This window comes from Camponotus vicinus, unplaced genomic scaffold (genome assembly GCF_025532165.1).
Source record: "Camponotus vicinus isolate PSW18456_S1 unplaced genomic scaffold, iyCamVici1.0 SCAF_7, whole genome shotgun sequence".
NCBI lineage: Eukaryota > Metazoa > Arthropoda > Insecta > Hymenoptera > Formicidae > Camponotus > Camponotus vicinus.
Window position 1 is genome coordinate 17630116 of NW_028141979.1, and position 26925 is coordinate 17657040.

Here is a 26925-nt window from a genome sequence, read left to right on the forward strand (position 1 = left end):
TCCTTATCTATCACTAGGAATCCATACTTTTGTTGCCAACAAGTACGACATAATTCACTGAAATCCCCGTACGACATGTCGGTATTCACGTGATCGTTGTACACGTGTTTCAAGTTGGTACCGTCCTGTTTAAACAAGATCAGCAGGTTTGCGTTGTCGCGTATAAGATGTTTTGGTATTCTCGCGTACGTCTGACAGAGATAGAAGCAGTCGACGTTCGAGTGACGACCCATTGAGAAGTATTCTCTTATCGTATTTTGCTTGTCGCACGCCACGTCATCGAAGACGAAAATCGAGTTTGGACGTGCCTCGCTCGGTGGAATGACGTCACTGTTATTGGAGAACGTAAAATAGCCGATTTCGTCGATCGGCGTCAACAAATTCTCCAGATATCGATATTTCGGCTGTTGCAGCGACTTCGAGTACACGTACACGTTCTCGAAACGTACACCGTGCGGACTTTCCAGTAGACTTATCAGAACGTTGGTTTTACCACAATTCGAGGGACCGCAAACGATCGCGCGTATAGTAGTCAGTAGCATCGTACCGTGCCTGCGCATCTCCGCGTTGTCCTCCATTGATCGTAATCTGTCGCCGCAATTTGTCACGCATATCGTCAAAGGTTGTCGTACGAATCTCATTTTTTTCAACACTGCTAATTGGATCGAACGCCTGCCTATTTATAGGTGCGCGAAATCACGAGTCGCTCAGTGGAGAAAAAATGTTCACCCTGCTAACAAATCCTTCCGATATTCGCAATTTGAGCGTCGAACAGCTACAATTTGTGCCGAAAGCAGTTCTATTGAGAACGTGCGGTGATTACATCCACTACGTGTGGGACAAACTTCCGGAACACATAAAAGCGGATCCGGAGGTTCAGACGTATCGTCGCTGTTACGAACATTACAATCAGCCGTGGCAGGAAACGCACATCGACGGTCCGGCGCCGTTGATAAAGAATTGCGGCGAATGTCAACGAAAATAGGTAGAGGCCTATTAAATCACGCGATAAACGCACTTCCGATCGAATTCCATATTCCCGGCTATCAGTTTTGCGGACCAGGCACGCGGTTGCAAAAGCGATTAGTCAGAGGCGATCGAGGTATAAATCCATTGGACGCGGCGTGTCGCGAACACGATATAGCATACTCTCGGAGCAACGATCTCACCGAGAGACACGCGGCGGATAGGATACTCGCTGAGAAAGCGCGGAATCGCATCGTTGCGAAAGATTCGACTCTCGGTGAGAGAGCCGCCGCCACAACTGTCTGGGCAACGATGAAAGCCAAGACGAAGCTCGGTATGGGTCTGAAGACGAAGACGAAGAAAAAAACGGCGAAGAAACGGATACTTCCGGTAGCGAAATGCGGCGGTGTATTGTCGATTCTACCAATGTTGGGTGCGCTCGGATCCCTGATCGGTGGAGCGGCTGGTATAGCGAAAGTGGTGAACGACGGAAAAGCCGCGCAACGTCAGTTGCAAGAGATGCTACGTCACAATCGCGCCATGGAAGGTCACGGATTATATCTCGCTCCTTACAAATACGGACGAGGAGCCTCAACGAGAAGAAAAAAAAGAACGTCAAAGAGGCGCTAAAAATGCCGCAGAGCGCAACTACCAACATACAATTGCTGCAACTGGCAAAACGTATGCGCATTCCATATTTTAGAGGTGTTTTCATGCGCAACTCGTTACCGATCGGTGGTATATATCAAAACGAGAGCGGTATTGTAAATTTGGATAGCGTCGAAGGACCAGGTATTCATTGGGTAGCGTACGCAAAGAGGGGGAATCGCGCTATATATTTCGTCAGTTTCGGCAATCTTCACCGAATGAATTGGTGCGATATCTCGGACGAAACGTAATGAAGATACAGTACAATTACACACCTGTTCAAACTTACGATCAGAGCATCTGCGGACAATTGTGCTTGCAGTTTCTTCGAACGGTCGATGCATGTGAATTTAAAGACAGATATTGCGCTATTTAACTCAGTATTCGTTAAACAGTTTCGTCGACATGTCTATGACATTCACATTGACTGGGAAGAGTAGCGTTCTTACGGCAAACTTCTTTCCCACCGTAGATTTGAGCGACGGCGAATACGAGCTCGGTCTAACGGATTTTGAGACTTATCACACGATACCGAATGTGAATTCCTCGAATAATAAATTTTACTTTGGCAAAGACGACGAGGAAATTACGATTCCCGAGGGATCGTATGAGTTGCAAAATATACATGAATTTTTGAAACATGCAATTTCACGAAAACATCGCGATAAGAAACACATTGACGGCGGTGACTATGAAGATGGTGAATATCCGATAGTGCTCCGCGCTAATTACAATACAATGAGGAGCGAGATCAAATGTGCCTACAGAATAAACTTTACCAAACCCGACAACATTGGATCGCTGCTAGGATTCTCGAATCGTATTCTCGAGCCGCGAAAATGGTACGAATCAAACATGCCGATTAACATTCTCAACGTGAATATTATCCGTATAGAGTGTAACGTGACCGCGAGTGCGTACAACAACGGCATACTCGTTCATACGATATATGAATTTTCACCGAGGGTACCACCGGGATATAAGATATCGGAAACACCTGCCCAGATCATTTACCTGCCGATCATCGCGCGGAGCATTACGGATTTAACGTTACGCGCTGTCGACCAGAACGGACGATTGCTCGATTTTCGAGGAGAAGAGGTCACCGTAAGATTGCACGTACGTATGCGACGTATGAGATGCTCGTATTGAACGGATCGAAAGACGTGAGAGATAACGCAATCTTTACGAGACCAGCAACACCATCAACAACAACAACAACAACAACGTCGACGTTCGCTAATATCAAATCATCCAAGAAAAAGAAACTCAGCGCATCGAACGTTGCGTTTTTACAATCTTTGGGATTTGCGGTGCGAAACAGCTGAACGATGACCGACATTCTCAACATCGGTGATGAACCGATCTTTGACAATCGTATCATCAAGATCGAGACTCACACGTACAACCCGTTCGCCAATACAACGTTCGGACACAGTGACGAGATAAGAATACCCATACAACAACAGGATCTGTATACCCTGCCGTACGAGAGTTTCCTATACATCGAGGGACAACTAACGAAAAACAGAGCAACAGTTGAAGGAGAAAGTGATGCGGTACTGGCAAATAATTGCGTCGCATTCATGTTCGATGAGATTCGATACGAACTCGATGGTGTTGAGATTGATCGCAATAGAAACGTAGGAATAACTACTACGCTCAAAAACTTTGTAACGGCATCATCCGCTAGAAACGTGATTATGAAAAACGCCGGCTGGGATCCGTTGACCTATGAGAATGGATATTTCAATTTTTGCGTACCGCTCCACATGTTATTGGGATTTTGCGAGGATTATAAACGAGTGGTGATTAACGCTCGTCACGAATTGATCTTAATACGATCGCGCAACGATAATAATTGTCTGTTTGTTTCAACAAATTCAACGCTGGAGCCTGTGATCAACATATTCAAGATACAATGGCGAATGCCGCACGTGCTGTTGAGCGAGATCGAAAAGCTGTCGATGCTGCGTGCTCTGGAAAGCGGACGATATCTCAGCATGGGTTTTCGCTCGTGGGATCTGTACAAGTATCCGCTATTGCAGCTTACAACCAAGCATTCGTGGGCCATTAAGACCGCGACTCAACTGGAGAAACCACGATACGTTATCTTCGCTCTGCAAATAGGCCGGAAGAATGCCATATCTGCGAATGTGACTCAATTCGACCACTGCAAATTAATCAACGTGAAACTCTATCTGAATTCGGAATGTTATCCGTACGACGATATGAATCTGGATTTCGTTAAAGGCAGATGTGCCATTCTGTACGACACGTACGCGCGCTTTTGCAAGAACTATTACGGATACGAGTATCTCGAGCCGAGTCTCTCCGTCTATACGTTTCAACAACACGGTCCGTTCGTGATTATCGATTGTTCTCGACAAAACGAATCGGTTAAGAGCGCAACCGTGGATGTGAGATTGGAATTCGAATGTAAGGAGAACGTGCCGGCGAATACTACTGCGTACTGTTTCATCATACACGATCGTGTGATCCAGTACAATCCGTTGACCAACGTTGTACGCAAAATCACCTAAGCGATAACATCGACACAAGAGAGAGGGGAGGAGGATATAAATCAAAGTGCTGCGAGATGATTTTAGAGTTTCCCATTCCTCTCGACTGATGCATCGGGGAGAGAGAGAGAGAGAGAGAGATCTCGTCATGTCCGTACCAACGTTTGTGGATCTGCAAGGATTTATTGTCGGGAGAAATTTTGTCGTGAAGGAAGCTGCGGTTCTGAGAAAGGGATATGTTCTCTCGCATTACTTTTTCGCAAGTCCCGTACCGTGGAGAGTGCTTACAAAATCTGAGCGATGTCAAGTCTCATGGCTGATTAGAAATCATCACGGATTACAATGGGAAGACGGAAACGTTCCGTATGGCTTGGCTCAGCGTGTAATTACAACAGCTGTCGTTGGTACGATACACGAAGAAGAAGAAGAAGAATCGTCTGTCGTGTACGTTAAAGGATTTGAAAAGCGAAAATGGCTGACCGATATACTAGACGATGCGGGAAACGGCTATATTATTGAAACCTTGGATGCAGACTATGAAGATATTGATTCTCTAAATAAATTAGATAATACCAATAGTATGCGATGTGGAAAACATGTTAAGAATTGCGCATTACAAAATGTATTCAAAATATTTAACTGGTGGTCGCAACGCCAGAAAGAATTGCAAGAAAATAAAATATGTAAACATTAATATGTTTTATCTCTTATTTCCCCTTCCTAGACCTTTCCTTGCGTTTCTAAGAATTTTTTGTCTGAGCGTTATCTCCCCTTCTCCTAAAATTCAAAGCGTTAGAAGCATTGATCCCCCCACCACATTATACTTTTGGAAGATGAGCGTCATGTATACTCGGTTATTTCTTATCGATCAGTGTCGCGTTAACACCGCTCTCGTGGTTCACTTTTCATAACTCCCAGAGAAATGTATTACGTCGAAAGAAACGGAAACAGCGGCAGCGGCATCGGAAGACGCGTGAATACTTACGTACCGAGTCGTGATAAAACTCCATCGTTTGAGAACAAATGTGACGAGTAAGTTTTATTTAACTTCTTTCTATTTATGTCAAACTCATAAGTCTCGAATCTTCAAACGTATGCTTGATGATGGTCGAATCGACATTATATCGTATGTTCGATCTCGATCAATGCATAGATGTAACTTTTGATCGATTGGGTAAAATTATCGAAACAGTTGATGTCAAGTTTACGCAATTCTCCAATATCGCGTCCACTGTAATAAATCCAAAAGAAATATCGAATGTAATACGCGCGAGTGACGCTTTCAACAAGCATCAGCTCGTCGATTGTGAGCTGGCAGCTTTAGTTTTTAGTCCATAGTACGTAAGAAAAAAAAATATATATACATAAAACAAATAAAGAGTTTTAAGTCTAAATCATGACGTAATTTCTTCGCACGCATTTCCATCCACCCAATCCTCTTCAAAGGAATACCGCTTATATTGTTTAATTCGAAAAAAAAATCTAGAATTACTTATATTGTGGGAGAGGGGGTGTACCGCAAGAGCACAAAGCTATTTTGTTTGCAAAAACATGTTCCGACGCGTTAGTCAGCCTTAAGACCCAATCCTCTTCAAATACCGCTGTTTATTAACCGGACATCGGTTTATGATTGTTTATACTTGTCATAAAACATCCAACACAAGCGTCCCCCGCCCCGCCCCGCAGCCCCCGCGTCTACGAAATCCCCTCCGTCTCGCGTGACGTCATTCCCCCGCGCCACCGAAAACTCCCTCCATCCTGCGTGACGTCATTCCCCCGCGCCGCTGAGATCCCCTCGCACCTCACCCCCCTGAGATCCCTGCGTTAGAACCCGCCTTGTATACCTACTGCCGTAATATTTTTTTGTCGCGCATGTCAATATTTTCAACTAAATGAGTATATATTGTATTTATAGAAAAAAACCTATACTTATTTATTTGTATTTGCGACACACAACATAAAATATGTACGAGAAGACTTTGATAATATTAATATTATAGTCGTAGAACACTATGAAGAGCGTTACGATTATAATATTAAAATCGAAAAAAGATAAGTATCTAGCACTAAAAAGTATCGATTGATATATGTAGGAGATAGTTCCTGTTAAAATTTTGGCGCTGAAAAGTGCCGATTATTGCGAAATCTGAATGATCCAACTTGGATAAATAAAAAAGGTACTGAAAAGTACCGTTTGCTCTCCTCGGGAGAGATGTGACCTACTCAACGACATATATATATATAGACTAAGAATTCTATCCAGCAAGTGAAACCGAATAAAACTGAGACAGATAGTTGTTTTATAACTGGGATGAACACATAAAACAGCTATTTATTTTAATCATATCCGGCTTCACTTTTACCGTATAGAAAATATAGAAATGTTATATATAATATATGGCGTTGAATCCACTGGTCACGTAAAGTATATACTAATAGGTCTTGCAATTGCTTCTTCTTCGTTCTTCTTTCCTATCTTCCTTTCCGATCTTCTTATTCTTCCTATTTGCGTTCGACTTGGTGCTACAAATGTTTTTGGAAGCGTTTCAATTAGTTAAAATAAAGTCAGTTTAAATAAAAGAAAAATTCAAATAAAAAATTCATAAAAGATAAAATGCAAATAAAAAAGTTCATGAAAATAAAATTTAAAATAAAAAAATAAGCAAATATTACATAAGTAAATATAAAAAAGAGAATTATTTATTTTAAATAAAAAAATCAAACGCTTTCCAGCACTTGTACGACCAAGTCAAACCTATATCCTCGATCCTTCGTATGATAGCATTCCGTTTCAGTTTCTGTATTATCTAAAGATGTATATAAAAAGTTGTAACGTTATGATAAAATTGCAAGAGAATTAAAATAAATAAGGACACCGACATTATTTTGGATTTAAGTGAGACTTAAACATGTATCTATCTTTATCTTTCTTTCTAAATAAATAAAGACAGACATATTTAAGTCTCGTTTAAAGCTAAAATAACGTTGGTGCCATCGGACATAAGAAATAAAATCAAAGTTATTACATACTTTTTCTAATCGTTTAAAGATTCTTGATCCGTATTTTCTTCGTTCGACCGTCGTTCAATTGCTCGTCGTTCCATAGGTTTCGTCGGTCCCGCTGATTCCTTGCGCCGCCGTCACGTGCAACAATATTCCTGCGTGATCTGCTCCTATATCTTTCCTTAGACATTCTCAGCGCCTCCCGCATTTGCGCTTGAAATTCAGAGCGCGTTGGCTTCTCAAAATGTTTGTTTTGGCACACACCCTCTAAAAAAATAAACACAAATTGCATCGTTAACGACATGCAAAATAATACTAACAACTATGCGAAAATAAATATCTTAATCGATTACCATAAATCGCCATGATAAGACGAGTATCATATAACGACCGATGTCCTTCACGGCCCCACCAAGTAAAAGACGGCGCAACGTCGCCGTCCTTGGCGACGTATCCTTTACACTTTGCATATATGCACAATTAAAGTATAACGCCATCTTCCGCTTGCTTGGTATCGTACCAAGAAAATTTTGTGCCCTGTGCACACAAATAAATTTCAACGAAAACTTAATTCTCGTTGAACTTACGCACTACCATCCGCGTTTAGCTCTGATGGCCTGTTTAAATTTAAGTTTATATTTTAATATACAGAGCCTAATTTCTTATAGTTATTTAATTCACGCCGGCGGAAGATGGCGTTATACTTTAATTTAATATATATTTGTAGGCGACCGAGAAGTATCGAGTTGAGGGGTCTGAATAGCTCAGTGGTAAGAGCAGTCGCCCGGCAAGCGAAAGACTCGGGTTCGATTCCCGATTCAGCGACTTTCAGCCCGATATTTTTCTCGCCTACAACACTACAGGGGGGAAATAGAGGGATAATAATTAAATAATTTCTCGAATTGAGAATTATTTAAAATTTGCTTGGTATCGTACCAAGAAAATTTTGTGCCCTGTGCACACAAATAAATTTCAACGAAAACTTAATTCTCGTTGAACTTACGTACTACCATCCGCGTTTAGCTCTGATGGCCTGTTTAAATTTAAGTTTATATTGAAAGTTTAATAATAAAAATTGAAAAATTAAAACATTAAAATATTAACAATACGTTAATGAGATATATTTGAATTATAAACCGATATAGCGAAAATATTAAGAAAATTGATAATAAACGTGCAAATATAATAATAAATTATTACTTATAAAAGGTAGAAGCAAATGGAAACCGTAGCAGAAAAGCAAAAAGCACAAACAACAAAATAGCGAGTATATAAAATGACATTCAATAACAAATATTTGCAAATGTTTGAAAAGAATGTACAAATAAGACGACAGAAGAAAGTAGAGGAAAGTATTATAAAACACAACGCAAAAAAGAAGAGTACGAACTTCTATAAAAATAAAAAATCCGAAAGTTCACAAAAATAAATCTTACATTCTCTCATTATGTATAATAGCAGCGACCACGTATTGCAACGTTTTCAAATGATGTTCTTCATCATTGTCCATCGATGTAGAATTACAAAGAGGCATTCTATAACATTTCGCATTAACTTTGTCCAAAGGAATATAAAAGAGTTCGCTACTTAATGTTGTACATTTGTATACTCGAAAAGCCGAAGATATCATACCAATATCGTAAAAATTATCAATCTCTAAAAATTTTTTTACAGCTAAGCGATAAGAATTATTCATAACAATAATGTTAAAGACGATGCAAATAGATCCGTCATGTAAGATGCAACAATTGTCGCGTTCATCTATACTTAGTGTTATTTTAATGAATTTAATCTTACTGTACTGAGGACGATTACTACCATTATTATTATGTGATATAAACACGCGAATAGAGGAAAAATCAACTTCACCATTATCTTTTATATCATGAATCTGTTTCTCTACCATTCTATTAAAAAACTGTTGAAGAGGTTGACCCGGTTTTCTACAATATTTCCTAAAAATCGACATATTATTTTCATAAGGAAAGGCAGAAAATGAATCTAAATTACCAAAACGTTTGACATCGTCAGTGAGATGAAGAAGTCCGTGAACGTTATACGTATGAAAAGTTGGACCATACAGAATTTCACAACGAAGAACAAATTTCTGTATCGCAAGCTCTGCAAATCTTAAATGTTGCCTCGATGGTGATTTCGAAATTAAAACTCTAATAGCAGCATGTAAAAACAAGAAATGTTTGTACAATTGCTCGTCCAATAGATTATACATTACAACTGGACCTGTGTACAGTAAAAATTGACGAAATTCGGTTGCTTTAAATTTAGAATAAACATCAAGAGCTCTAGGACGTCTTGCGAAATCTGAGGGGCAATATACTTTAAGAATATTCAATCTTTCACATATTATTGAAATAGATCTTGCAGAAAGTTTCGATAACCGTAAATATTTACCGTGGATCCATGCAGACAAAAGTTTTTTCACAACACCCAAACATACAAGATGCATGTATTCGAAAGGTACTTGTGAAACCATACCCAGCGATGGTAGCGATGATAATGGACTTTTACCATCTTTGTGATGATCCTCATCTAAGCATCTAATATACTCTTCATCAGTTCGAAGAGCATGATTAATGCCACTGAAGACAATACGACCTTCTGTATATACATTGCAAACTTTGCACTTGGAACAAGGTTGGCTAGACACATGACTGCGATGATTTAAAATGAATGCTCTAGCTGGTGCATCAGCTATGAAACTTCTCAAACGTATTGGGATTTTGCCATGAAGAGTAATGCCTCCACTGGACATAATTCTAACAATGTCTGCAATAAATTTTTCAAAAAAAGTATTAGGATCTTTTGGCTTTTGTGGACCTTTATAAATTCCTATAACTATTGGTTTTGTATGTTGCAAATTCACAATTCTGCATTGAATTGGCCAAATATGGATATTACCTGATTTATCTAAATTACATCCATCCGTACTAAAATCCAGTTCTATTTCCTTTACAGCGGATACGAGTGGAACATTGAAGAGATTTTCTACTAACCTTGCTTCCAGATCAAAGTGGATATATTCTCCTGGTTCTACGTTGGATACAACAGCAGACTTTCGTGGAGTATTGAGAAGAGTTCTAACATCTTTTGGTAAATCAAAGAAGCAGGGATGTGTTCGAAGAACAGATAATATATTGTTGCTTTGAACATGAGTTAAATTATTACTTACAAAGCAAGATGCTAAACTTTCGCGAAATAATGGTTCAAAAGACTTAATAGACGACAATCAGGATATATCACTATGAGAACTATGGGGACTGATATCAGAAACACACGAAGAGGAAGAGGAAAGTTCATCATCCATATTATCCTTCATATTAAAAGTATCATTTATATTAATATTAATAGAAGAATTGCAACCCATAATTGATGGAATATCTTGTATATTATTTTCATTATTAGTAGCTTTAACAGAATTTTGCACAGTTATGCTGTTTCTGATCTCAGACATAACCCTACTACGTTGTCTCACCGATAATCTATTTATTACTTTTCGCGAGATGGATAATTTAAGATTATTTCGCTTCATATTTACGTATTTTTTAAAGAATGTTGCAGCTGCAAAACACTGTCTCGTATCGATGCCTCTTCTTGCTTGGAATCACTGTGCGAACACAAAGAATTCACCTCGCTACTTTCTGTGGCGACGGTTTAATTCGAAATGATAGAGTCCGCGTGCGTCGTCCGCGATACGTTCACAATGACTGTGTTCCACTTAACGATCGCAACGCTCGCAGAATCATCTTATCCTTGTTATTCGCTAAAAGTTAAACAAAGATACATCATGTTTACGAGTGCCGTGATCATTAAGTGGAACGCAACCAATAGCGGTTAAGTTGCGACCAATCATAGATTTAGGCGCCAAAATATGCTGAGCCATGTTTAATTCCATCAGTTTATCCGAGAGTAATATTTTAGCGCCTAATTGAAACGCTTCCAAAAACATTTGTAGCACCAAGTCGAACATAAATAGGAAGAATAAGAAGATCGGAAAGGAAGATAGGAAAGAAGAACGAAGAAGAAGCAATTGCAAGACCTATTAGTATATACTTTACCTGACCATATATTATATATAACATTTCTATATTTTCTATACGGTAAAAGTGAAGCCGGATATGATTAAAATAAATAGCTGTTTTATGTGTTCATCCCACTTATAAAACAACTATCTGTCTCAGTTTTATTCGGTTTCACTTGCTGGATAGAATTCTTAATCTATATATATATATATATATATATATATATATATATATATATATTAAATAGAGAGAGCGCAATAGAATATGTAATAGTAATATTATAAAAAATATTAATAAAAATATTGTAATAAATTTTTAATTTTTTCATTTTATCTTAATCTAAATAAAAAAGAATAACCTAGAGACCCTTTAAAAATATTTAAATGTCCCATTTTATATGAATGGTCTAAAGCAGCAGATTCTGCTCGGTTTCTGCTGCCAATCTGCCGTCAGATTATGCGCGCGCAGATCTTGCTCGATTTTTGATGACAATCTGAAGTCAAGTCATGTTAGCAGATCCTGCTCGGTTTCTGCTGCCAATCTGACGTCAGATTTCGCGCGCGCAGATCTTGCTCGACTTCTGCAATCAATCTGGCATCAAATCTGTGTTATGCATATCTTGTCCTGTTTCTGCTATCAATTTGCTCTTATAATTTTGTACAAATTCTGCTCGATTTCTGCTACTAATCTGTTATCAATTATGTCAGCAGATTTTATAACTTTTCTGCTGACATTCTGCTATCAGTACCTGATATAACAGATTCTGTATTAAATCTGCAATCTTTCTGCCGACAAAAATTTATAACAGACGTTGACAAAATCTGTTGGAATAGATTTTGCTATTTGGGTAATAATGTATTTTTATATATCATACAAAGTATTGAACTTATTTTGAAAATCATTTTCATTTTGTCGAGAATCTATAATACATAAATGCAAGATAGAATTTGTGATAAATTTATTTCAAATTACAAATCCTATCAATTGCTTCAATGTACTTGGCTAGTTAATTATTGATTTCATATTTAGTTTTGATTTTCTTTTTAGGAAAATTATATATATTTTTTGAGGGAAAATTTTTATAAATTATTTTTAGCGATATTTTTTTATTAAACGTTTTGTTGTCTACAAGGTGGAATATTTTTTTATGTACTTGGCGTACTTTTTCTACCTTTGTAAGGTTTTTTTAGAGGGATTTCACACCTTTTTGTAAAATTTATATTTTTTCTGCAAAAAATATATATGCATTTTTAGCATTTCGAGGCCAACTACACTTTTGTATTACTAAATCGTTTATTAATTGCCATTTGGTACTTTTAGTACGTACAATGTTTGTGTAATGTCCATCGATTACATTCTTACTTTCATGAAAAATTCCACTAATAACTTTATACGTATTCGCACCAATACGTATTTTTTCCGTAGGTATTAAATTATTTTGTCCCTTTTAATTCCTGTATACTATATTATTATATATTACAAGTCAAAATTATTATTGATTTAATTAAGTTTTTATCATTACGTATTTACTATTATAGATTTCATTATTATTGCATTATTTTTTATTATAAAATAAAATTTTGTTTCACGTATGAAGAATCAAAGAAAGTTTCAGAAGTTTAGATTTAATTGAACGATAAGACATATTACAATTCTGTCATTGTATTAGATCTTAAATAAAATTGAAATTTAGGCATTACTAGGTCTATAAGAGAAAAAAAAGAAGTTAAGAATTCGAAATAACTTAAACAGATGTATGTAATAAGTAAATCATAATAATATAATTACCACATAAAAGTTTGATATAAGTTTGTTGCGTATCGTAATAAATATTATTTTATAAAGCAGCATCAACATATATAATCCATCCTCTCACAACTTAAAATATAGCATATGATATATATATATATATATATATATATATATATATCATATGCTATATTTTAAGTTGTGAGAGGATGGATTAAATATGTTGATGCTGCTTTATAAAATAATATTTATTACGATACGCAACAAACTTATATCAAACTTTTATGTGGTAATTATATTATTATTTATTATTTATATATATATGTATAGTATATATATATATATACATATAATTATATACATATATATACATGTGTGTGTGTGTGTGTGTGTGTGTAGAAATTTACATATTTGACTGCGCAATCATAATTATAGTTACATAGACATTTATTACATTTGCCTGCGTAGACACAAATATAGTTACGCAGAAATATTCCCTATAATACATGTATAATTTTATATATATATATATAAATATAATATAATTTATATATATTTATAAATATAATTTATATATATATATATATATATATATATATATATATATATATAAAATTGTACATGTAGGGAATATTTCTGCGTAACTATATTTGTGTCTACACAGGCAAATGTAATAAATGTCTATGTAACTATAATTATAGTTGCGCAGTCAAATATGTAAATTTCTACACACACACACACACACACACATATATATATATATAATTATAAATTACATAATAATTATATTCCACAAAATGATAACTGTCTATTCTCTTTATTAAGATTAATATATAATATGTCAAAATATATTATGTCTAAACAGAAATGAGAAAAATTTCACAATATTTACCTTTTGATTGATGAATATTACAAAATTCACAGTCCACTTGGTTGTCGTTAAGTGTCACACAAATCTGTGTTTTTATATAATACTAATAAATGTACTTGGCGTCGCGACGCTGCTGCGTCGCTTGACAATAACTTTTAATATGTCACTTCTCTTCCTTGATACATTATTACACACTACTTCTCTTCCTTGTTCTACACTATACTGTTATTTATTTACTCTTATTTATTTCTTATAATTTGTGTTTTTAAAAAAATAATCTGACTGCTTAACCTGTCACTTCTCTTCCTTGTTTTACACTATTCCGCACTATACTTCAATAAATTAATCTTTCACACGTACGTACACACATACCTATACATATCACACGTATGCACGCATATGATTTTCTCTCTTAAAGCATTGTACATATCGAAGCAATAATCGTATACGCACGCTGTGAACGCCGCTTGAGGGACAAATTCGCTTTGCGTGTGTGCGTGCGAACATATGTACGTGAGTCTGAACCTGGAGAAAAACGAAAAATGTCACAATTCTGATATTCGATCATCATTTCTCAGGATTGACTGCACCGATTTTATTCAAACTGGTCGCAATCGAAAGCTTATATTCACATTATATAATAAAAGTATCGTTAGATTTTTTATTACGGTTTTAGTTTATTAAATATCTTAATCGAAAGTTTGACGTGAAATTCCGGATAAGCTACTTGGTAGCGCCTCGTCGAGAACAGTGACTCTCAACTCAATGCTCGGACCTGTTTTTTATGTACTTGGCGTCGCGACGCTACCGCGTCGCTTGATATTTCTGAGGTATAAACTACGTACATGATATATATATATATATATATATATATATATATATATATATGAGACATATTACTGATAACTTGTAGACGTATATTATACAAAAATAAAACATATATAAATGATGTATTATGTACACGATTAATATACATATTAATTTATTTATTATTTAACATACATTAGTATGTTAAATAATATAAATAATATAAGTAATATTAAATCATATTAAATAATGTTAATTAAATATAGTTAATAAGATAATATGTTATTAATAATTGAATATCTGTCTGTGTTAGAAATATTATATGTATGTATGTATATATATATAGTATATCATCGTACATCATTGAATATATTATACATGTATGTTAGTGTGTAAATAATAGATTTATAGTACATATTTATATATTTCATATACGTACAATATACGTATAATATACGTGTGATGTAAGATACATACAATATATGTATAATAGTCGTATATGTTCTTATGCACATAAAATAAAACATAAAATACTTTTAATAAACGTTTGTTAGTCATAAATAACATATCATTGTAGGAACATTTATTTAAAAAATCTAGTAGATATATTATATGAATATTAATTATATGCGAAAACAATATATTGTAATAATGCTTTATTAATTATTAATGTCGCTAATATTTATTTTTTCTTTCTTTTTTATTTTTTGATTTAGTCTAATATAAAAAATATAAATATCATTCAACGTATATTAATATACATAAAACAAATGTTTGATAATATGTTATTTATAATATGTTATGATAATATGTTATTTACGCGACGTTTATTAGAAGTATTTAATACGTTTATTTTATGTGCATAAAAACATGTTATATATATGACTCTTATATTATATTGTATGTTTATAAAATGCATATACAATGATGAATAATGTTTGTCTAATAAATATCTGAAAAGTTCAAAATATGTGCATACCCAGTGAAAAATACAGATCGAAAATACGTCTACTAGATATCTATTAAACGTCTATAGATGTTGATAGATATCTAATAGATGTATAATAGCCATCTTTCTGACCTATCATTTCTCACTGGATACGTTACTGCAAGACAATATGCATTCAATTGTTTAACGTTAGAAGCACATGCACGTACAGAAAGGTAGTTGACAAGCAAGAGACAAACGAAGGAAAAAAAGACAAGTAGTATAAAAAGACAAATCTTTTAAATAATTAACATATAATCGGTAAGTTAATGTATTATGTGTTGACGTCTTAAATCTCAAAAAATGTGTTTAATTGTACAGTTTCTGAAGCACGTAACTTGAGGTTAGGTCGAATCAAGATATTAATATACTTTAATTGGACGTATACATAGACGTGTATATATTTTATAAATTGGTTTCTCTCTTCAAATATATACTTATACAGGGTGATCCAAAACAAACGTTTGTCTTTAAAAAAATAAATTGTCGAGTCTATTCTAAGACGATTTTCTCTTTACCAAAATTGTCTACGAGGCTTAGTTTTTAAATTATTAAGTAAAATAGTTTGCGAATTACGGAACGAGTATAAGAGGTAGACAGGGACGGCGCAACTCACCGTCCGATACAGGCGATCATGTGGGGCGCTCGACGCGATCAGCTGATTGCTGCACACGATGAGTGTAACAATCAGTGTGTGTGTGTGTGTGGTGTATTTATGCACGCGTATCCACACATGCACCGTACTCTCTCTCTTTCTCTCTCTCTCTCTCCCTCTTTCTCTCTCTCTCTCTCTCTCTTTCTCTCTCACTCTCTCACTCACTCACTCACTCACTCACTTATTCTTACCTTAATAATGAGATTCTTCATACTGCTGATAAATAGCAGTGCCCAGTGTGTTGCACGATAATAATCGTCGTCGACGAGACGTCGTCTTCAACACGCAGTCTGACACATCGTCAAATAAACGAAGTTTTTTCTTTCATCACTTTCGACATTTTTATAAATTTACTCGCGCACTTAATCACTCACGATTGATAAAAGGAGGAATTTACCAACGGTACGAATTTAATAAACGGTTAACGCATTTAATTATTAATTACACACTCGATTAAAGAAACGCGTTAACAGAACGCGGTACTCGATGCAAAGCGCGCGACGCGACGACCGACGACAAGCAGGTCAGGTTAGTACTAGCGCCTCTAGCGCTGCCAAACATAAACGTGTAGCATTACGCGCGAGACGCGAGACGCTACCGTGTGTCTTATAATTAGCTGCAGTTTCCGCATTGTGAATGCGATAGTTTGGAAAATTCAAAATCTGTAGTATCATATTCGGTTTATGTAAATAATTTATTAATATTTATTTTGCTTTATCTCCTTTTTGCAAGCGAAATGTTCCATGTAAAAATATGTTGGTCGCTCTGAAAAGAGCGGATTATCTTTGATCGCTCTGAGAAGAGCGGATTGAAATATGATTTATAATAAGTGCTCGAAATGAGCACCATCATTCTAACGCATGCTCTCATGCGTTTCACTAAATTATTTTGGACGGTCTCCATCATTTCGTCTTCGATGGCCCAAATAGCATGTCGTAATCTTGTATCTAATTCGTCGACATCTTCGGGAAGCGTTTTGTAAATTACTTTCTTACAATATCCCCATAAAAAAATCGAGAGGGTTGAGATCCGGGGATCTTGCGGGCCACCGTATCGGGCCATATCGACCCATCCAACGTCCAGGAAATTGCTCGTTTAAATAATTTGTTACAACTCTGGCGTTGTGTGGTCCAGCACCGTCTTGTTGAAAAATAATCTTGTGTCTGTCTAATAATGGAACTTCTTCTAAAAATTCGGGCAGATTATCTCTTAAAAATTCTGCGTATGTTTGGCCTGTTAAAATATCTGGCAAAATAACTGGACCAAGTATGTGAGTTCCCATTATTCCAGCCCACAGATTCATCTTCCAGCGAACTTGGAAATTTCTTTGTCGCGTGACTCTGGGATTTTCTTCGCTCCAAAAATGCATATTATGTGTATTAAAAATTCCTTCTTGTGTAAAAAAAACGATTCATCGCTGAATATTACATAAGAAGGAAATCTAGGATTTTGATCCACTTTTCGTAGAAAATTTTCACAAAACGTTCGTCTTGTGTGGTAATCTTCTGCTCGCAAATGTTGCACGCAAGTATAATGAAATGGATGCAAGTTTTCTTCTTTCAGTATTCTGTGTATAGTTCCGTAAGATAAATTGTGTTCTCGAGCAATCACCCGAATACTTGATTCGGGATTATTCTCGAAAGCACGCAGAACTTGCTCCGCATTTCGTACATTTCTTGCATCGCGATGTCTCCCAGTGTCCTGTTTGTTTAAAAGGACACTGCCAGTTTCGTACAACCTCTGAGCTGCTCGAAGTATTACGGCAGCGGATGGATGTCTTGCTCGATTCGGATACAATTCTGTGTATCTTCTCGCAGCTACATGATATTGCCCATGACACTCGCCAAGTGCCATCAGCATATCGTATTCTTCGTTTGTGTACGCCATATCGTTCTTTTAACGCTTCTAATAATCGAAGGGTTATTGATTGCAGCATCGATCGCCCGACCGTATTTATACGATCCTCGCAGGGGGTCTATACCCCCTCCGCGTCTCCTGCGACGAATCCGCGAGTCGCGTGTCACGAGTCGCGTGTCACGAGACGCGACTCGCGGATTCGTCGCAGGAGACGCGGAGGGGGTATAGACCCCCTGCGAGGATCGTATAAATACGGTCGGGCGATCGATGCTGCAATCAATAACCCTTCGATGATTAGAAGCGTTAAAAGAACGATATGGCGTACACAAACGAAGAATATTACGATATGCTGATGCACTTGGCGAGTGTCATGGGCAATATCATGTAGCTGCGAGAAGATACACAGAATTGTATCCGAATCGAGCAGGACATCCATCCGCTGCCGTAATACTTCGAGCAGCTCAGAGGCTGTACGAAACTGGCAGTGTCCTTTTAAACAAACAGGACACTGGGAGACATCGCGATGCAAGAAATGTACGAAATGCGGAGCAAGTTCTGCGTGCTTTCGAGAATAATCCCGAATCAAGTATTCGGGTGATTGCTCGAGAACACAATTTATCTTACGGAACTATACACAGAATACTGAAAGAAGAAAACTTGCATCCATTCCATTATACTCGCGTGCAACATTTGCGAGCAGAAGATTACCACACAAGACGAACGTTTTGTGAAAATTTTCTACGAAAAGTGGATCAAAATCCTAGATTTCCTTCTTATGTAATATTCAGCGATGAATCGTTTTTTTTACACAAGAAGGAATTTTTAATACACATAATATGCATTTTTGGAGCGAAGAAAATCCCAGAGTCACGCGACAAAGAAATTTCCAAGTTCGCTGGAAGATGAATCTGTGGGCTGGAATAATGGGAACTCACATACTTGGTCCAGTTATTTTGCCAGATATTTTAACAGGCCAAACATACGCAGAATTTTTAAGAGATAATCTGCCCGAATTTTTAGAAGAAGTTCCATTATTAGACAGACACAAGATTATTTTTCAACAAGACGGTGCTGGACCACACAACGCCAGAGTTGTAACAAATTATTTAAACGAACAATTTCCTGGACGTTGGATGGGTCGATATGGCCCGATACGGTGGCCCGCAAGATCCCCGGATCTCAACCCTCTCGATTTTTTTTATGGGGATATTGTAAGAAAGTAATTTACAAAACGCTTCCCGAAGATGTCGACGAATTAGATACAAGATTACGACATGCTATTTGGGCCATCGAAGACGAAATGATGGAGAACGTCCAAAATAATTTAGTGAAACGCATGAGAGCATGCGTTAGAATGATGGTGCTCATTTCGAGCACTTATTATAAATCATATTTCAATCCGCTCTTCTCAGAGCGATCAAAGATAATCCGCTCTTTTCAGAGCGACCAACATATTTTTACATGGAACATTTCGCTTGCAAAAAGGAGATAAAGCAAAATAAATATTAATAAATTATTTACATAAACCGAATATGATACTACAGATTTTGAATTTTCCAAACTATCGCATTCACAATGCGGAAACTGCAGCTAATTATAAGACACACGGTAGCGTCTCGCGTCTCGCGCGTAATGCTACACGTTTATGTTTGGCAGCGCTAGAGGCGCTAGTACTAACCTGACCTGCTTGTCGTCGGTCGTCGCGTCGCGCGCTTTGCATCGAGTATCGCGTTCTGTTAACGCGTTTCTTTAATCGAGTGTGTAATTAATAATTAAATGCGTTAACCGTTTATTAAATTCGTACCGTTGGTAAATTCCTCCTTTTATCAATCGTGAGTGATTAAGTGCGCGAGTAAATTTATAAAAATGTCGAAAGTGATGAAAGAAAAAACTTCGTTTATTTGACGATGTGTCAGACTGCGTGTTGAAGACGACGTCTCGTCGACGACGATTATTATCGTGCAACACACTGGGCACTGCTATTTATCAGCAGTATGAAGAATCTCATTATTAAGGTAAGAATAAGTGAGTGAGTGAGTGAGTGAGTGAGAGAGTGAGAGAGAAAGAGGAAGAGAGAGAGAGAGAGAGAAAGAGGGAGAGAGAGAGAGAGAAAGAGAGAGAGTACGGTGCATGTGTGGATACGCGTGCATAAATACACCACACACACACACACACACTGATTGTTACACTCATCGTGTGCAGCAATCAGCTGATCGCGTCGAGCGCCCCACATGATCGCCTGTATCGGACGGTGAGTTGCGCCGTCCCTGTCTACCTCTTGTACTCGTTCCGTAATTCGCAAACTATTTTATTTAATAATTTAAAAACTAAGCCTCGTAGACAATTTTGGTAAAGAGAAAATCGTCTTAGAATAGACTCGACAATTTATTTTTTTAAAGACAAACGTTTGTTCTGGATCACCCTGTATATGTTTTCATAATGAAAACTGTTTTAAAAATATGTAAAGACGTTTATGCCAGACAAACCTCTAAAAGAATATCTAACAAATATCTAAAAGATATTATATTTTTTTACACATCTTTTAGATGTTTTTAATATGTCTTTTAGAAGTTGCTACTTGAAAAGTACTGAAAAAGAAGTACTGAAAAGTAATTTTCTATATTGAAGAAAGCACGTATCTATTAAAAATAAAATCATTTGCATTTTCCTATTAATCTCAAGTTTTGCAGCAATTAAATAAGACATTTAAGTATGGTTGTAATATTGTATTTTAAAATTACACACGTACAGTTTTGTACTGTGATCACATTATTTTCATTTAAAGTAATTTTTTTAAATATATCACAATGCCTATAACTTATTATATATTCGTTAATTATTGTATATATATATATATGTATATATATATATATATATATATATATATAATATATTTATTTATTATATATATTTTTTTTGCAATATCTCTCTCTACATTATTTTTGCCCGTAATTGTTAAAAAAGTACTAATATTTATTTATTAAACATGCACATTTTTCAGTTTATTCATCTTTTCATCGAATCATTTATCGAATTAATCATCGAATGTACTTAAAAATGGACCGAAAGAGAAAAGCTATAGAAAATATATATAAAAGGCATTTTTTGTCGACTTAAAAAAATACGTCAGGAATATTCTACAGTTGTAGATGTCATTAATACTTCACACTTATTATCGACTAATGAAATGCAGAATTCAACTATGAATTCTTTACAAAAAAATAATGTTAAAGAAACAGTATTATTAGAAGACAAGAATACGACACAAAGCATAAAGAAAGACAATTATATTTTATTTTTAAAAGACTGTGATGAAATGTTAATACCTTCATGCATAACTGAAAACAATTGCTATTTTCGCAGTGAAATATGTTCTGTAGAGAGTCTGAATTATATAAAATTACAATTATGTTTATGGAGTCTGTCGAATAACATTTCACATACAGCTTTAACTTCGTTATTATTAATTATATTATTTGAATAATTTCTTTTGATGGCTTGTTTTCGGCTTGTATAGCTAACGGATTTTCAATGTCTGTTTGCGTGGAGCGGTTAATAGCCGTACGTTCGATTTTTTGCAAATTTTTTTTCTCTATTTTATTATTTAATTGTGCTTTAATATTTTCATTTTCATCGTCGTCGTCGTCGTTGCTTACTATCAAAATTTCGGGAGAACTGCAAGTCGTTTGAGTAATGCTGTCTCCGTCGCTGTTGAAATTATTTTGCGCAACTATCCAGCTTTTTAATTTGTAAGCATTGCATAATGCGCAACGAAAGATTCCGAATTTTCGAAATCCGTGATGTCCGTACTCTTCTTCTACCGTCAGATTTTTGAATGCCGGTGAGATGCCTTCCAAATTATATATATTTCTAGAAAGTAGATTCTGCAAATAACTCGCTTTTTCGTTTCCTCTAACATAAATGTGACGCACGCATCTTGTAATTTGTCGCAGTTGCGATGTAAAATATTTCGGATTAGTTTCGCCATCGAACCATTCAATGCCGTGATGATTTCGCGTGAGTCAATTGTTTTCTTGCCTTATTTTTTCGGATAATTCGGCAAACGAATGCGGCGGTATCATAATCCAATGATTGACGATTGGAGCGTCAATCGCTACAACAGCAACCTCCTTAGGGATAAACTTTTTCTTCGCATCGCGGAAACCCTGAATATCGACGACTATATCCATCTTACGAAAAACTTATGTGATTCGACGCGAGGCTCTATGCGAAACGAGGACGCCGAGCGTGTCTCAAACGAAACTGAATATTTTTCGAAAAGTTGCGCAATGATGTCGATGTTTTGAGCGAAGTAGAGGGGGAACAATTTTAAGCGTCTATAAAAATCCTATCCCGAAAAATCGACGATGACCTGACGAGACGAGTCGATTTCTATGACATTATCGAATTCGGCATAAATAATACAATTAACCGTCTCGGAAAGTGCCTTTACGAATCGCACTTCTAATCGTAAACTAGCATATTTGACGAGATTCCAATGTCCAGCGCAATTAGCGGATAGATCGGGAGTAAGATCAAAAGCGAATAAAGTATATCCTTTGAAATAATCGTCTCTGCTTATAGAATTTCCTTCGTTCAAAAAATGAATACCTGTTCCCGAGAAAAGAGTTTGATAAGCTTCGATGTAAAGCGGTTCCTCCACGGAGAAAGCTGGTTGCAAAGGTCTACTGGGAATTTGCGTGCCATCGACGTACAGCGAAAAGAAATTTATTCCGTAGTTTTTGAAATTAAACGGATTTAATTTTCTGTCACGCTTTATTACTAACGAAACCGACTATTATTCGCTTCGGTAATTGACCGAGTATTACATTATCTAACGATTCACCCATAACACCGCTATGAATCGTGAATGTTTTAACCTCGACTCTCGTGAGCGGATACTTGGCTGTAACTTTACTCATCATTCTAGCATGCGCGAGTAACAAATCTGAGCTTATTTTCGCCCTTCTAACGAGCAAGATAGCATCGAGAATATGAATTTTCGATGTTCCGCTACTTTCCATGAGACAGAACGAATCTTTTAAACGAACTAATCTCAACCGTACTTCTACACCGTTAATTAAAAATTTGTCTTGATTGAAAACGTCGCAATGGAGATGTCCTACGAGATCTAACGCCTTCCCTCCGGAAATATAACAAGCGCGTCTTGCGAGAGCGGGATTGCCGGGATTTGATTCCAACAGATCGTCCATGTGTCCAGGTGCATCCATGTCCCATAGACAGGAAGTTAGATGGGAAGTTTTTGCGGGTGAAGAATAATTTAACAACGCCTCTATGTACGCTCGGTACGCGTAAGCGTTGTTTGGAGGCGACACGAGCTTTTGATTGAAATACACGTCGATTTGATTGAAGATAGAATGAAGCAAATGATTTACGGGGCCTACGGATATTCTTTCGGCGCTTGTTCCTGAAGTCTGTCTCGCGGAATCGGCGTTTGTTTCTACACATAGACGAAGACTCAGCATGGTGTGCGTGAGATCTAAATATTCTTCTCCGTGTCCGGGGATGACGAATTCTATCGGCGAGTCGTCCGAGAGAGAGGTCACGGGTTTGTAATGAATCCATTGCGAACTTTCGATGCTAGTTTGCGTAGGTGATAGAGAGAAGAGATCGAGTTCGCTCTTTAAACACTCGCTCGAATGCGTGTGAAGAAAAGACATATTTCTTTATCGCAAATTGCTCGCTCTCGTCCGTCGGTCATCACAACGGTCGTGTATACAGGTCTTGCAACTCAGGCTCTTTTTAGGTACAGTGAGTGACTCGCAATTTGAAGGAGTTTTTAGTGTTTGATTTTGCCACCATATGTCGCAGCGATCGGATGGGAATCTCAATGAGACAACGTGCTCATCAACAAAACTTACTGTTGCCAGTACAGTTTGTTAAAAAAAAGAAACAGTCAAAATTAAAAAACTATTAAAATAATATATTTTACGATATTCCGTTATTATTTTTTTCCTATATCTTTTTCTATAACACTTAAGAGTATCTTATCACACCCTGGTGCTTCGCACGAGCGCAAGAGATATCGTTGCATATTACAAACGCACTTTTCTCTGAAATTATCAATGTTTTGTAAAAAAAAGATAATATTTAGCCACTTTTTGCCATAATTATGCAGTATTTACGGAAATACGCTCCCATTTGAGTATAAAATATGCTTAATGTTTAATGATTTATTAGTCATTAGTGTATTTTTAATTCCATTGCATTTTTATCATTAGTCTACTTAATTTTACAGTTCTTATAACTTCATTAATACAGTTATATAATAAACTGAGATTAGATTACAGTGCGCTGTAACAGAGAAAAATCATTTTCTATCTCTCTCGCACCCGTGGGTGGACACCCGATCACGGCGACTCTTACGGTTAAGCGATGAACTGAAAACGGCTTCAAGATGTGAGTCACCCTCCACCACTAGAGTTGCAAGACCTGTATACACGACCGTGGTCACCACCGTCGTTAAATTAGAATGCTTCGAATATAGCCGTTTAAGAAAATATATCGGATACGTTTTTTACCGATTTTACGCCGTTTCGCAGACGTCTTAAGTCTTTTTTTCACAACCGTATGACTTTTCTTTTTCTTTTTATTTCTCTGTGCTTTTGTACTCGTTCTTTTTTCCCCAACCGCTTTGATTTTCTTACTCGTCCGTCGTCGCTTACGAGCTGATGTTATTGCGGGTCGTGCGATGTGATTATCAAACCCGACAAAAGGGAACTGAGCTACATGCATTTTCGCATCAGACTTATATCCCGAGCCCTTCATTAGACTACTTATTTTTTCTTTGGCTTTTCTCTTGAGTTTGTTTCGCGATTCTCCAAAACGGTGTTTGACCGCTATCTTAAATGGCGTATTGTTTTCGACGTCTTCGATTATATTAACACCGGCTCGTAAAACTTCTTTCCCCATAGCTCGTACGGCTTTACCTAAATAAGGTGGTACTAATCCCCCGAGAAAACTACCGATTCCGTGACCACGTTGATAGGGCAATCCGACGAAAACTCGCGGAATTCCGCCGCCGCGGCCGCCGTTCTGTAATTCGTCGTATATACCGAGTAATAGTCCATTAATAATAATAATAATAATGAACGGTCAAATGCGCTTTTTTTCTTTCGCAGATTCTGTGTATTTTATAATATCTAATCGATACGTCTAAAGTGCAAAGTCACAGTCAACGTTCCGAATTCGAATGGTATACCTTCCCCTTGTTGATCTCTTATATCTATTTCGATTGTTCGGAAACATGTTTGACGCAAAGCGATGTATTGTGCGGGCGAAAAATGGCTTATCTGGCTAGATGCAAACGAATAATCATTTCAAGCGTCGAGCGCGATTATTCGAAGAAGGGGCGATTGTACATCCCCCGTGATATAAGGCTCGCAAATGTCACAGTAGACGAAAAGTTTGTCGGGAATGCCTCGCATCAAGCTAGCTAGTTTGTCGGCTATTATATACTCGATATCATCCTCGAGTGCAAAAAGAAATAACGGAAAAAGTAAGTGTAAACGTTTTTATCGTCTATATCAAAACCGAGTATTCGACAAAGTTTGTCGGAAAAATATACGTAATAGACCATGTCGCATTTCTCTTCTACACAAGAAAGTTTCATAACAACTCTACCTCCGACTTTTAATTCCCAAACGATATGCGAGTTTACCAATTTAGATGCGTAATTCATCGTTTCTATAATATCGCGTATACTTGAATAAAGGCCTGGCGGTACTTCGGCATCGTCTACAGGAATTATCTCTTCGTTCTTCCTTCTAACATTGAGGAATTGTAATGTACCTTCTCCAGGGCGTATATGTAAAAAGCTACACGGAAACTGGATCTCCGTGAACGCTACTTCCCAACGACCGCTTAAATTTATACGTTGAGGTAATTCGGTGATGAAGCACGTTGTTTTATTTTCCGGAAAGTATCGCATGCTACCATTGCTCGGGAGGATTATGTAAAATTCTTCCCATCTCATTTTGATATTAAACTCGAGGCAGGTATCCAAGAATCGAATTTAGAAGGATATCCCCGCCAACTAACTAATAATTGTTTATTATTACCTCGTCCCTTGGTTTTTATCACACGGTCTACGATAAATTCTCCCTCTCGCAAGTCTTTAATAACATGTGTTAATTCTTGCTCGTAAAAAATCCCGTCTATAACCTCGCTCTGTAAATCACTTAATTCGTATACAGGAGGTCTTCTCCATTCGAGAACGCGATGAATTCGAAATATTTCTTCGCTCCAACCAGCTTTGTATCCTTTCTCAAACGCTGCTTTTGCTCTACTGATGCGTACGAGTTCGCCCGCTTTGTATTTACACTTTTGTTTGCGTCCGCGATTTTTTCTCCCTTCAGCATCATCATCATCATTGATATTCCAACGTCGATTCATATTTTCTCGCGCGATACGCGCATTTTCCAACGTAACGGCCGCGGGTTGCATTTTAATGCTAGAATGACGAGTATGATTGTAAGCGCGAACAATATCCTGCAAAATATCGATATAACGACGAGTATTTTTATGCGTAAAATAACGCCATATCCTCTCCTTAAGTGTTCTATTGAAACGCTCGACTATAGCTGCTTTAATATCAGGATTACGAGCTACACGAAAACAGATGTTTTTTTCTTTTAAGAATTTTTGTACAGCACTGGCGATAAATTCTTTACCTTTGTCAGTTTGTAGGTATACAGGTAAACGTTTTTTGTTTCTCGAAAATATGTTCTGAAAGGCCTTTATCACGCACGCCGAAGTTTTATCGCGTAAAAGTTTTGCAAGCTTTGCTAAGTACATCG

General features: G+C 36.8%; 2 protein-coding genes across 2 annotated transcripts in view; both read right to left on the bottom strand.

The window, feature by feature from the left end:
- Positions 1-26925, bottom strand: part of LOC145974706 (uncharacterized) — a 138482-nt gene that overhangs the window by 54157 nt on the left and 57400 nt on the right. The gene's annotated exons all lie outside the window — the stretch shown is intronic.
- Positions 8572-18136, bottom strand: LOC145974996 (uncharacterized). Its single transcript, XM_083105122.1, has 2 exons — positions 17861-18136; positions 8572-10371 (listed from the first exon to the last, which is right to left on the bottom strand). The coding sequence occupies exons 1-2, from the start codon at positions 18134-18136 to the stop codon at positions 8572-8574; spliced, it is 2076 nt and encodes a 691-aa protein (XP_082961248.1).